Source organism: Bubalus bubalis, chromosome 13, assembly GCF_019923935.1.
Source record: "Bubalus bubalis isolate 160015118507 breed Murrah chromosome 13, NDDB_SH_1, whole genome shotgun sequence".
In the NCBI taxonomy this organism is placed as follows: domain Eukaryota; kingdom Metazoa; phylum Chordata; class Mammalia; order Artiodactyla; family Bovidae; genus Bubalus; species Bubalus bubalis.
Window position 1 is genome coordinate 69118196 of NC_059169.1, and position 13804 is coordinate 69131999.

The 13804-nt window shown below is 44.3% G+C and overlaps 1 protein-coding gene across 2 annotated transcripts in view; it reads right to left on the reverse strand.

Moving 5' to 3' along the window:
* Positions 1-2931: 2931 nt before the first annotated feature.
* Positions 2932-13804, reverse strand: part of RNASEH2B (ribonuclease H2 subunit B) — a 76702-nt gene continuing 65829 nt past the window's right edge. For both annotated transcript variants that reach the window (XM_044926797.2, XM_044926795.2), the window contains one exon: positions 2932-3721. In XM_044926797.2, the coding sequence (XP_044782732.1) occupies positions 3689-3721 (33 nt within the window). In that variant the 3' untranslated portion in view covers positions 2932-3688. The remainder of the gene's footprint in view (positions 3722-13804) is intronic.

A 13804-nucleotide genomic window follows, 5' to 3' on the forward strand; every position in this document is an offset into this window, starting at 1 on the left:
AGCTCCTCTCTTCTGTTCAAGAACCTACATTTCCATCCACTGACAAGCCAAACTCTTCTGCTGACTTTCAAGACCCGGACAACCTTCCTCACCCAGTTTATTCCCCACTGGGTTCCCTAAGCAGCCCTGCTGGATGTTCCAAAGAAGAGAGAAGTCACAGCTTTGCCGAGTAGCACTGATGCATCTCAGGGTTGGCTGTCTTTCACAGAGAAGAGTGGAGGACTGGCAAGGGATGGGTTTACATTCACTGGACGAGAGCACTTTCCTGAGACAGTAAATGACATGTACACCCTCATCATGGACAATGAGCTCTTAGCAAAAATTCAAAATAAAATTAATGAACTTCACTTCATAGGTCAGTGAAGCATGCATGGGGGAGAGGGGACAGCCATGAACTGTTAGAAACTCCATTCTCAGGAATGACTTTGTTCTGCACTGTCATGATGTTCTTAGTTGTGACCCACTCTGACACGGATCTGATTTTTACAGTTTTGAGTTCGCCTGCTTGCCCTAGTGGCTCCCCCCGGGTGCTATTGAGATAAAAGGACTTATTTCTCCCTCTGATCCCTGTGCCTGCCTGTTGGCTGTGAGCTGGACCAGAAAACAGAAATTATAAGAAATCTTCCAAAAATAAGAATCGGTTGCCCCTGAGTGTGAGCTTGGACCTTGGGAAATATGATTGTCAAGATGGAGATGGGGGGAGGCAGGAAAGGAAGGGGAGTGGAGGTATAAGGAGGGGCTGCCCACTAATTATATCCAAATCTCTAGGGCTGCGGCCCAGCATGAGTCTTTTTTAAAGCTTCCAGATGATTCCAAAGTTGCACTGCGCCCAATACCGAGTTTCACTCTGCCTGATCCAGTTGGCTGACAATGTACAGACGTGGTGAGGGAGGGAGGGGACAGGGAAGCTGGAAACTGCCTGACTGGGGAGCGGGGGTGGGGGTGGGGGCGGGGGAGGGGGGGCGGTCCTGGCCCAGGGCTCCCCCATCCCCATCACAAATAAAGAACATTCATCTTCATGAGAAAGATATTCTGACAGGCTTTGACGCTGCTAACTTTCCTGAACCATTTTTTATTCTTCCTTTTTCAGAAGTATGTACATTCTTTATTTGGGTCATTAGAATGTAGTTGATAACTTATATTTCTTAGTTCTTTTGAGAATTTCCTTGAGACAGACTTAGCCCTTGGTTTCTGAGGTCATTTTTGTTTCAAAAAATAGGTAGTAAATCATTTGTAAAAGTATTTAGTCGCTCAGTCGTGTCCAACTCTTTGAGACCCCATGGACTTAACTTTCCCCTAGGGAGCCCACCAGGCTCCTCTGTCCATGGGATTCTCCAGGCAAGAATACTGGAGTGGATTGCCATTTCCTTCTCCAGGGGTTCTTCCCAACCCAGGGACCGAACCTGGGTCTCCAGCATTGCAGGCAGATTCTTTACTATCCGAGCCACCGGGAAAGCCCAGTACATCATTTATGAGGTGTCATATACTGTGCAGGGTTCTGGGTTACCATGGTATGTTGAGCAAAACCATTCTGACATTTGAATATTTGCTGGGGGGACTCACAGGAGTTGTGCAATTGTCCTCACAGTGGAGATTTATGCAGTGGTGTGAGGAGGACACAGAGCCGCAAGCGAAAAGAACAGGTGGAGTGGGAGAAATCGGGTGCAGGCTTCCTCAGGCTTGTCTCCCCCGGAGAGGGGTCACTCGGTCCCCTGAGAGCGCACCCCACAGCCAAGAGCGGCCACAGGCGCACGGTGACCACTTGGGAGCCCACTGGAGACTCTGGGCTCAGGTCTTTATTGGAGGGCTGGGCACGTGGGCACCCCCGGCCAGCATGTTCCCAAGTTCCGAGCCCTGGATGGACAGCAGGTGCTTCGCACACTTCACAGAGCCGGAGGTTCTGCAGGCAAGGCCTTGAGGTCCCGGGAGGACGGAGTGCTTCACCGTAAGCGAGGAATCGCTGAGACCGGAAGTGAGGCAGGGGTGTGAGTATGAGGAGGCGGGACAGGGGACTTCAGTTCCCACTGGAGAGTTGAGTCATTTGGTTACCGTCTGCTAGAGAAGGAAACTTGGGGCCAAGATATATGGCCACTTACCTCCAAGGACAGTTTCGGATTGTACAAGGAGAGGGCAGAAAAAGCTGGATTTTAACTCCACAACTGTGTATTAAACTATATGTTGTTAGGCTCTTGACTCTTATCCACATGGTCTGGCTTATCAAATAGATGAGTTCTATGGAGCGCCCCCTCTTGGAAGCCTGTGGTACATACATCCTGAATTCCACAACAGACTTCTAGAACTGGGTCTTTAGAGATGAGTGTGTGTGTATGTTTAGTCGCTCAGTCATGTCCTACACTTGTGACCCCATAGACTGTAGCCGGCCAGGCTCCTCTGTCCATGGGATTCTCCAGGCATGAATATTGGAGTGGGTTGCCATTTCCTTCTCCAGGGAATCTTCCTAACCCAGGAATCGAACCCAAGGCTCCTACATTGCAGGCAGACTCATTACCGACTGAGCTACGAGGGAAGCCCTTGGAGGTGAGGATTCCCTACAAATACGACACAGCATCAACTCCAAAAGCCTGGGAGTGTTGAAGGTCCCTGTGTGTAAGAAGTATATAAAAAATTACAGCGTACTTTCCAGAACCTACTTACCTGATGGAGGAAGACAATCAGAAGCAAAATTATTTCCTGAAGAAGAGGTTTGGGGTCCTGTCTGTGGCATGAAGATCACCCGCGTGGCTTCCACCTCTTGCAGAGCAAGCTCACCAGGTTCATGAACTCCCTGACCTGTTTGCACAAAACCTCCTGCCACCCCTTAATCATACTCACTACTCACAGAATTCTCCGCCAAATTACTTTTTGGCATCTACTTCTAACTTTCCCCCATGTCTTATGCCCTCACTGTAAATAATAATAATAATGCACATATTGGACAAGTCTTTTAAAAATGAAGCAAAGTTTACAACCCCAGCAGATCATAAAATGCACATGTTCAGGTATTGTTATGAACTAGAAGCTGCCAAAATTGATAAGGAGTAAAGAAAGGTCAGGCTTTTTTTTTTTTAACCACACTGAGCAGCTTGCAGGATCCTAGTTTCATGACCAGGGATTGAGCCCAGGGAACAGCAATGAAAACTCCAACTTCTAACCCCTGGAATGCCAGGGAAATCCCCTCCTTTTTTTTTCTTAAGTAAGTCTAGAAACTTGGTTTGTCAAAGCTTCTGGTGTGGAACCTAGTACTTACAGTCACCACATGCCGACCTAAAAGTGCTCTCTTAACCCCAGGAAAGCAGAGCAGGTCAATGGGGTCGGGCATAAGAAATGACCTGAAACTCACAAGGAGCCGTCTGCCCCCGATGTGTTGCAATCTGAAGCACTGGGCAGTAGAAATCCACAGCTTTATGGCGGGTAGATCAGCAGAGCACTGATGTGGCCTGAATTCCTCAGGGCAGGTTCACATTTGGGGTGCTTTCTAGTTCCATGACAGTCGCCTCCACGGGGAGTTGCCACTGCTCGAAGGGACTAGTGGTGTTGCTCATAGAAATAAAGCATTCCTGGTTAGTCCTTTAAAACGCTTCTTTTGGCATTTGGTGATTTTCCAGAAAGTGCAGAAGAAGTTGTATGTAGCCCTTTGGGAGAGTCTTAGATCACAGGAGAAGCAGAAGAGCCTTGCGTGGATCTGCTGTCACTTGTCCCTTTTCTGTCTTCGTGCTGCCACCTAGGGAGAAAAGGAAAGCAGACGTTGTATCCTGGTGAGGAGACGCCGTCACCTGCAACCCTGAGGACCGTCTGCACTTTCACAACAGGAAAGCAAGGTTGGCGGGTTCAATCCTGAGACCAGCAGCTGTGCACTTGGGCTTCAAAGAGAAGCCCTCAGGGCTGCCCTGGTGGCTCAATGGTAATGAATCTGTCTGCCAATGAAGGAGAGGTGGGTTCATCCCCTGATCCGGAAAGATCCCACACGCTGCTGGGCAACTAAGCCCGTGCGCCGCAACTACTGAGCCTGAGCTCTAGAGCCCGGGAGCCCCAACTACTGAGCCTGCGCTCTAGAGCCCGGGAGCCCCAACTACTGAGCCTGCGCTCTAGAGCCCGGGAGCCCCAACTACTGAGCCTGCGCTCTAGAGCCCGGGAGCCCCAACTACTGAGCCTGCGCTCTAGAGCCCGGGAGCCCCAACTACTGAGCCTGCGCTCTAGAGCCCGGGAGCCCCAACTACTGAGCCTGCGCTCTAGAGCCCGGGAGCCCCAACTACTGAGCCTGCGCTCTAGAGCCCGGGAGCCCCAACTACTGAGCCTGTGCGCCACCGCAGTGAGAAGCCAGCGCACTGCAATGAGGAGTAGCCGCCACTCGCTGCAACTAGAGAAAGCCCGCGCAGCAACTAAGACCCAGCACAGCCAAAAAACAAATAAAATATATTGAGTGACAGTTGTTCAGTTGTGTCCGACTCTTCGCGATCTCATGGACTATATAGCCCACCAGGCTCCTCTGTTCGTGGAATTCTCCAGGCAAGGATACTGGAATGGGTTGCCATTTCCTCCTCATATATATATACATATATATACACATGAATAGATATATATATATGCATATAAACGGGCTACCCTGGTGGCTCAGACGGTAAATAAAAAGAGAGAAGCCTTCAGACAAAGGAAGGGGTTTCCATCTGGTGACATTCGAGGGTCAATGTTAGACTGCAGGAGGTGGGTGAGACCCAGTTTCCTTCCAGTGCTCAAAGGGAGTGAAATGCAAAATAACAGTCAGGTTGCCCATAGTCTGGGAATGGACACCCTCATTTTAGGGGGAAAAAAAGAAAAGAAAAATTCAAGAAACACATGAAAAAAGGTTCTAAGATGGATAATTCTTAAATAATTTTTCTCTTTTCCTCATGCAGATCAATGTATAAAAAAATGAATCCAGACTTGCTGGTAGAAGTAGTAGTCCTTAATATCCCCCTGAAGAATGCCACGGAACAAGCGTGACTACTGAAAGCTGGTTTCTGAGGACTAAACTTCAAACATAATTATTGTGGAGCTATGTTATCAAAAAAAGATGTTGATGGAAGCCAGGTTTCCATGCCATAATGCGGATAAGATGGGGCAGAGGTGAGACCTTTCCTGACCACCGACCTCACCAGGACTCTGGCCACCTCCCAGTCCGGCTTCTTCCACAGCCCCCAGCAACGCCTGACAGCCCCTGTCTCCACCTCCCTAGAGCAGAAACTTCTTGAAGGCAGGTATTTTTGTCTGCCATGTGGACAGCTGCATTTCTAGTGCCCAGACAACACTGGCACAAAGCGGCTGCTCTTAAAAGAATAAATGAATCTAAGCCCTATTCCTTGGCTCCTTTTTTCTTTTCAAAGAACTAAGAACTTGACTAACTTTAATTTTACACATTCTGATCAAAACCCATGTGTAAGGCAACAGTTCTCTTAACGTCGTGAAGAGGCTCTGATTATCTGTAAATTTGGTGCTTCCCTCCACCCCCCTCCCTGCCTCAAATAGCCTTGATTAGTGTAAGACCATCAAAAACATTTATTAACCAAAGTAAAGTAACTGCTAAAAAGCTGACAGCTGAATTAGAGACTTGACATGCAAATGCATGGGCTAAGTGGAAGCTTTACTTGAATTCTGGCTCAGCAGTGCTGAGGATAAAGTGACCTGCAGAATTCATTATGAACAGAAGCAGGATTAAATCTGATTTTCCTTTCTTAGGATAAAATTCACGATTAAAACAGAATCCTGAGGGATCTGTGCTCAGTCATGTCCGACTCTTTGTGACCCCAAAGATTACAGCCCGCCAGGCTCCTCTGTCCATGGGATTCTCCAGGCAAGAAAACCGGAGTGGGTTGCCATTTCCTACTTCAGGTACTGAAGGATAAATGGCCATAAAGCTGTACACACAATGATAAGAACCTTGTGGAGGCAAAAAAGAGAGAGGGCTGGGCTTGAGGGTGGAAGAACAGTGTCTGGCGTGGCCACTCAGTCTGGGTGACCTCACTTTGACCATCTATGAAACAGGGATGCACCCCCTTTCTGGTCTGCCTTAGAAGGTTGTGGTAAAGATTAACTTAACTAATGATACAGGATTGCTGTAAAACCTGTAAAACTATTACATATAAGGCACTTTTCATCAGTCTAATGACCCCAAGGAGTATATAAATCTGTGTATAAAAAGATGTATGAATCTAATCGTTTCTTCCTTATTAAGATGAGGTCAAAGCCTGTGGACCATCTTCCAAGGACAGTAAACAACAGCCTTTCACCTGCCTTCCTAGACTCAGAGCTGCTTGTTCTTCACCAAGAGGTTCAACTCTATCATGCAGCGATATCCGGAGAGCTCCAAATTGTGGGTTAGTCCTGGAGGAAGGACTGTTTGGGGAAAAAGAAACAAAACACCCAAAAACAAAAAAGCGTGATACAAGGCAGCTAGTTTAAGTTCAACCAACTGCAAGAACCGAGAAAGTCAATCTTAACCTATGTGAAGAGGTTGTTTTTCAAATCTGGTGAAGGGGTGACTTCTCAGGATATAACAAAAGTCAAAGTTAGGGGAAAGGGAATTAATGTGGTGTGGAGGGTTTGGGAGACAGAAGTCCTAAGTTTAGCTTCTGGTGCCTTTATTAGCCATGCGACTCTGGGCAAATAAGGTGACCTTACTTTCTCAACTGTAAAACAAGGGAAATAATGCCAATTGCCACATTGGTTTCTGGAAGGATTTCAAATACATAAATGCACGTGAGAAGCACTTAAAAAGGGCAAAACACGTTGTCGATCTTTATTATGACTTTTCAAGAATTTGCTTTCTTTCTTTGCACTGCAAAGTAATGTAATCTATGGAAAATGAAGACAAGAAACAAATCTATACCAGGAACACAACAGCCAGAGCGAGCATGCTGGGGTATTTCCTTCCAGCAAAACAGATGAGATAATCCACCCAAGGAGCTCAGAGGAGGGCCTGATGCTCGGTGAGCCTGAGACAGATGCTCCTCTAAGAGCATCCTCCTCACAGTATGGAGAGGAGGCTTCCGGAGCAGCCAGCGACCACAAGGCAGAACATCAAACAACCCAGTGGCCTAGTCTCATCTCACATGGAAGACACCACTGAGGGCCAGCCCTGCTAGCAGCTTGTCCACAGGTCAGCGTTGAGGCAGAGTAGGAATATAAACCCAGTTCTTTTAAATTAATTGGTCTTCTCAGACCAATTATTTTACTTTTTTAAAAGTAAACTTAATTTGAAACATGGCTGGTCATTTTCCCCTTCACTCACTTCCATCTGTTTACTGTTATTGTTGTAAGTTTGCATGCAGTATAGACACTGTGCATTTAGTAAGTAAATGGGTACATTTTAGTTCCTCATTTCCAAATTGCCTTGGTATCTAACTGCTGCTGCAGCTGCTGCTGCTAAGTCACATCAGTCGTGTCCGACTCTGTGTGACCCCACAGACGGAAGCCCACCAGGCTCCTCCGTCCCTGGGATTCTCCAGGCAAGAACACTGGAGTGGGTTGCCATTTCCTTCTCCAATGCATGAAAGTGAAAAGTGAAAGTGAAGTCGCTCAGTCGTGTCCAACTCTTAGCGACTTCATGGACTGTAGCCTACCAGGCTCCTCCGTCCATGGGATTTCCCAGGCAAGACTGCTGGAGTGGGGTGGGTGCCATTGCCTTCTCCGTGATATCTAACTAAGGCACCCCAAAAGAGAAATAGGGTCTTGGCAATGGACTGTGGCCCAGTAAAAACAGACCCGAACCGATGAAACAGAGTCCCATTTGACGTCCATGTTAAACCTGATGGAGGGGAATCTCCTTGGGAGTCAGAACCAGAGAAGCACAAACCTGTAAGATGAGAAAGCCTGAGAGCCACAGCACAAGGAAAATTTAAACTGAAGATAAATCAGGCACGAAAAAGGAGAGAATGCTGCTAATCTGAGATCAGTTTCAGAAATGCATATGGTTGATGAAAAGAATGGAGGCTCTTGTGTGTGTACACAAGCGGTTTTACAGTTGGCAGAAATTTTTCAAAGCTTTCTCCAAACTCGGAACATTAATAAACAAGATAAATGATGTATACCTGTGGCGGATTCATTTCGATATATGGCAAAACCAATACAATATTGTAAAGTTAAAAAATTGAAATAAAATTAAAAAAAAAAAAGATAAATGAGGTCGATAAGAGAAGCAAAGTGCTGAAGGATTTGAGGAAGGTATGGAACCCCAATGTTTGAGTAATAAAGTCTAAAAAGTCTCTAGTTTGAAATTCTTTACACTCAAAAGAAGGATAGGCTATGTATGTGTATACATGTAAGTCTGGTGTGTGCATAAGTGTGTCTATTTGTGTATATTGGCATGCTTACATAGGCCCACATTGATTTGTTCCTCATATTATTCCCCCAAAGAGCACGTGGCATGTGTAACACCTTTAGTATTTCATTTTTCAATTACTAGTCAACACAGAGTCAACACTGCAAGTAAGAACTTCACCTTGACATCAAAGGTAAATTCAAATATGGAAGACAAAACTGATGATTTCACAAATTCCCATTTAATCTACAGCTAAGTCATGTGTGAGCATTTATTTAAAGCTCCTGGAATCTAAGGTACAGCATAGTGACTACAGTTAATAACACTGTATTATATACTTGAAATTTGCTGAGAAAACAGATCTTTAGGGTTCTCATCACACAGGTAAACGTGTGATGTAATAAATACGTTACTTAGCTTGGTTGTGGTTATCATTTCACAATGTACATGTGTATTAGAGTATCACATTGTACACTTTAAATATATAACATAAATTTGTCAATTATACCTCAATAAAGCTGAAAAAAATAAAAACTTCTGTGAAGACAGGAGTATACAGACCACATATATTTTCAAACTTCAATAACTTAGGTTATGGACTTTATATGAATAATCTCTAAATGTCACATAAAGGCAAATTTATTAACACTAACACAGATATAAACAATGTATTCTAACTGTGGATGTTCTGACACAGATAAAATGATTACAGTAAGAGCAGTTAATCAACTGACAGAAGAAAATTCACAGCCCTTTATCCAGAGATTAAAGATTATACTTATTTATTTCTATTACACCTTGGAGAAGGGATTGACTACCCACTCCAGTGTTTATGCCTGAAGAATTCCATGGACAGGGGAGCCTGGCGGGCTACAGTCCATGGGGTCACAAAGAGGCGAACACAACTGAGCAAGCACGCACATTTCTAAGCCTACACAAGGAGTTTATGAATATGTCCTTAGACTTCAAATTTAAGCACGCCACTGAAAACGAATCAGAATCAAACTTGAGTTTCAAAGTTCAGCCATAACATGTCAAGGAACCCAATGTTGTACTGCAGATCATTTTTGGAGGTGTTCAGTTCACACTGATTAATTGATCAACTGATTATCTCATGCCTTTATAGAAGGCCTACTCTGTGCTGCCCCATGTGAGATGCTTTGGACATTAACTGTGACCTAGTCAGGCAAGGCTCTGTGCAGGGTGAGGAGGAAGTTGGGATGGACAAGTAGGAGGGTTGGCAGCAAGGGAGGAAGGTCAGGAACTGGGTCTCTGAAAAAATGATGTTTGAGATAAGAAGTAATGACATGATGGAAGCAATCAGGTGAAGATCTGGAGGAAGGGTATACAAGATAAACTGGTCACACAATGCCACTGATGTGCGACAGTGTGGCACGTTCAAGGACCAAACAGAAGGCCATATAATAGCTTAGACATTTTAAAAGACCAAGACAGACCAAGATCATGACTTTGACCCTTGTGGGAAAAAAGTTAAGTCTCAATTAGTGAGGATACTGGTTAGATTACTCAACCTGCCCACCTGTCATGTATTATGTTGGCCCCAAAATTCGGATTTTTCCATAAAATGTTATGGAAAAACCCAAATATGAATAGTGCAGAGTTCCTGCTCTTAAGGAGCTTACCTACAGCAGGGCTGATAATCCAGGAGTTTAAGTAGCCTTTCTCTCAACCTTTGCCCTTTGGCTCCTATGGCACCCTGCCTTACAACTATAGACGCTGTGGGGATTAAATGTTATTTGTAAAATGCTCAGAACAGTATCAAACACATAAAAGCTACACAGTATTTGTTGCTGTTAGTATTATTAATTACTAGTATTATGAAGGCAATGGCACCCTGCTCCAGTACTCTTGCCTGGAAAATCCCATGGACGGAGGACCCTGGTAGGCTGCAGTCCATGGGGCCGCTAAGAGTTGGACACGACTGAGCGACTTCACTTTCACTTTTCACTTTCATGCATTGGAGAAGGAAATGGCAACCCACTCCAGTGTTCTTGCCTGGAGAATCCCAGGGATGGGGCAGCCTGGTGGGCTGCCGTCTATGGGGTCGCACAGAGTCGGACACGACTGAGGTGATTTAGCAGCTTAGCAGTATTATGAAATGATCACATGAGAATCAGGACAATTTCAAGGTATCTCAAAAATTAAGAAGAATATCAGAAAACAACAGGATAGTGCTATCAAAGTGTTAAGGTCACTGAAAGACAAAGACTGAGAGACACATTATAAAAAAAGAGGGGATATGCTCACTAAATGCAATGTGGAAGGATGGATTGGATTCTGAAATAGAAAAACAACATTAGTATAAAAATAGGTGAAACTCAAATAAGGTAGGAGATTAGTTAATACTTCGGTATTACTAATAGAGTTTGCCAAGAGAACGCACTGATCATAGCAAACACCCTCTTCCAACAACATAAGACAAGCCTCTACACATGGACATCACTAGATGGCCGACACCGAAATCAGACTGATTATATTCTTTGCAGCCAAAGATGGAGAAGCTCTATACAGTCAGCAAAAACAAGACCGGGAGCTGACTGTGGCTCAGATCATTAACTCCTTATTGCCAAATTCGGACTGAAATTGAAGAAAGTAGGGAAAACCACTAGACCATTCAGGTATGACCTAAATCAAATCTCTTATGATTATACAGTGGAAGTGAGAAATAGATTTAAGGGACTAGATCTGACAGAGTGCCTGATGAACTATGGATGGAGGTTTATGACACTGTACAGGAGGCAGGGATCAAGACCTCCCCAAGAAAAAGAAATGCAAAAAAGCAAAATGGCTGCCTAAGGAGGCCTTACAAATAGCTGTGAAAAGAGAAGCAAAAAGCAAAGGAGAAAAGGAAAAATATACCTATTTGAATGCAGAGGTCCAAAGAATAGCAAGGAGAGATAAGAAAGCCTTCCTCAGTGATCAGTGAAAAGAAATAGAGGAAAAACAATAGAATGGGAAAGACTAGAGATCTCTTCAAGAAAATTAGAGATACCAAGGGAACATTTCATACAAAGATGGGCTCGATAAAGGACAGAAATAGTATGGACCTAACAGAAGCAGAAGATATTAAGAAGGGGTGGCAAGACTACACAGAACTGTACAAAAAAGATCTTCACGACCCAGATAATCACGATGGTGTGATCACTCACCTAGAGCCAGACATCCTGGAATGTGAAGTCAAGTGGGCCTTAGAAAGCATCACTACGAACAAAGCTAGTGGAGGTGATGGAATTCCAGTTGAGCTATTTCAAATCCTAAAAGATGATGGTGTGAAAGTGCTGTACTCAATATGTCAGCAAATTTGGACAACTCAGCAGTGGCCACAGGACTGGAAAAAGGCAGTTTTCATTCCAATCCCAAAGAAAGGCAATGCCAAAGAATGCTCAAACTACCGCACAATTGCACTCATCTCACACGCTAGTAAAGTAATGCTCAAAATTCTCCATGCCAGGCTTTGGCAATACGTGAACCGTGAACTTCCAGATGTTCAAGCTGGTTTTGGAAAAGGCAGAGGAACCAGAAATCAAATTGCCAACATCTGCTGGATCACTGAAAGAGCAAGAGAGTTCCAGAAAAACATCTATTTCTGCTTCATTGACTACACCAAAGCCTTTGACTGTGTGGATCACAATAAATTGTGGAAAATTCTTCAAGAGATGAGAATACCAGACCACCTGACCTGCCTCTTGAGAAATCTGTATGCAGGTCAGGAAGCAACAGTTAGAACAGGACATGGAACAACAGACTGGTTCCAAATAGGAAAAGGAGTACGTCAAGGCTGCATATTGTCACCCTGCTTATTTAACTTATATGCAGAGTACATCATGTGAAATGCTGGGCTAGATGAAGCACAAGCTGGAATAAATACTGCCAGGAGAAATATCAATAACCTCAGATACACAGATGACACCACCCTTATGGCAGAAAGTGAAGAAGAACTAAAGAGCCTCTTGATGAAAGAGAAAGAAGAGAGTGAAAATGTTGGCTTAAAGCTCAACATTCAGAAAACTATGATCATGGCATTTGGTCCCATCACTTCATGGCAAATAGATGGAGAAACAGTAGAAACAGTGGCTGACTTTATTTTGGGGGGCTCCAAAATCACTGCAGATGGTGATTGCAGCCATGAAATTAAAAGATGCTTACTCCTTGGAAGGAAAGTTATAACCAGCCTAGACAGCATATTAAAAAGCAGAGACATTACTTTGCAACAAGGGTCCTTCTAATCAAACCTATGGTTTTTCCAGTAGTCATGTATGGATATGAGAGTTGGACTATAAAGAAAGCTAAGTGCCAACGAATTGATGCTTTTGAACTGTGGTGTTGGAGAAGACTCTTGAGAGTCCCTTGGACTGCAAGGAGATCCAACCAGTCCATCCTAAAGGAGATCAGTCCTGAGTGTTCATTGGAAGGACTGATGGTGAAGCTGAAACTCCAGTACTTTGGCCACCTAATGTGAAGAGCTGACTCATCTGAAAAGACCCTGATGCCGGGAAAGACTGAAGGCAGGAGGAGAAGGGGAAGACAGAGGATGAGATGGTTGGATGGCATCACAGACACAATGGACATGGGTTTGGGTAAACTCCAGGAGTTGGTGATGGACAGGGAGGCATGGCGTGCTGTGGTCCATGGGGTCGCAAAGAGTTGGACACAACTAAGTGACTGAACTGAACTGAATTGAATTACTGTAAGGATCCTGGTTTTAACTGTACTGGTTACATAGGATGTTATGGTTAGAGGAAGCTGGGTAAAGGGTATATGTAAAGTCTCTACTTTTTTGCAACTTTTCTATAAGTTTAAAATTATTTCAAAAGATAAAGACAAAAGAGAAGAAAGAAATAAACACAGAAATGTCATCGATTTAAGCAGCTATTGCCAACGTAGGAGATATAAGATGGGTTTGATCCCTGGGTTGCGAAGATCCCCTAGAGGAGGGCATGGCAACCCACTCCAGCATTCTTGCCTGGAGAATCCCATGGACAGAGGATCCTGGCAGGCTACAGTCCACAGGGTCACAAACAGTTGTACATGACTGAAGTGACTTAGCACACACGCATTGTAACTATAACAAACTATCTGAAGGAAAACACAATGAGGAGAGAAATGGGAAGATACAAAAAAAAAGGAACATCTGGAGAAGAAATTCCAATATATGAAATACAAATTCACTAGCTGAGGTTAATAGAAGATGAAACGCCAAAGACAAAGTAAAATTGAACATGAAGAAGAACAGAAATCAATGAAGGGATCTATGGGACATCAAGCGGTTTAGCATACCTGTGACTAGAGTCCCAAAAACCAAGGGGATGAAGAGAAAAAGGGGGACAGGTGAAGAACAGAATAGTATTTTAAGAAATACTGGCCAGAAATGTTCCCAATTTGATGAGAATAATCAAGAAAACAGAGACACAAATAACCAAAGCAGGTAGGAAAGAAGGACTATCACTACAGGTTCACAGACATAAAAATATAAAAAGCAACTTATGCCAA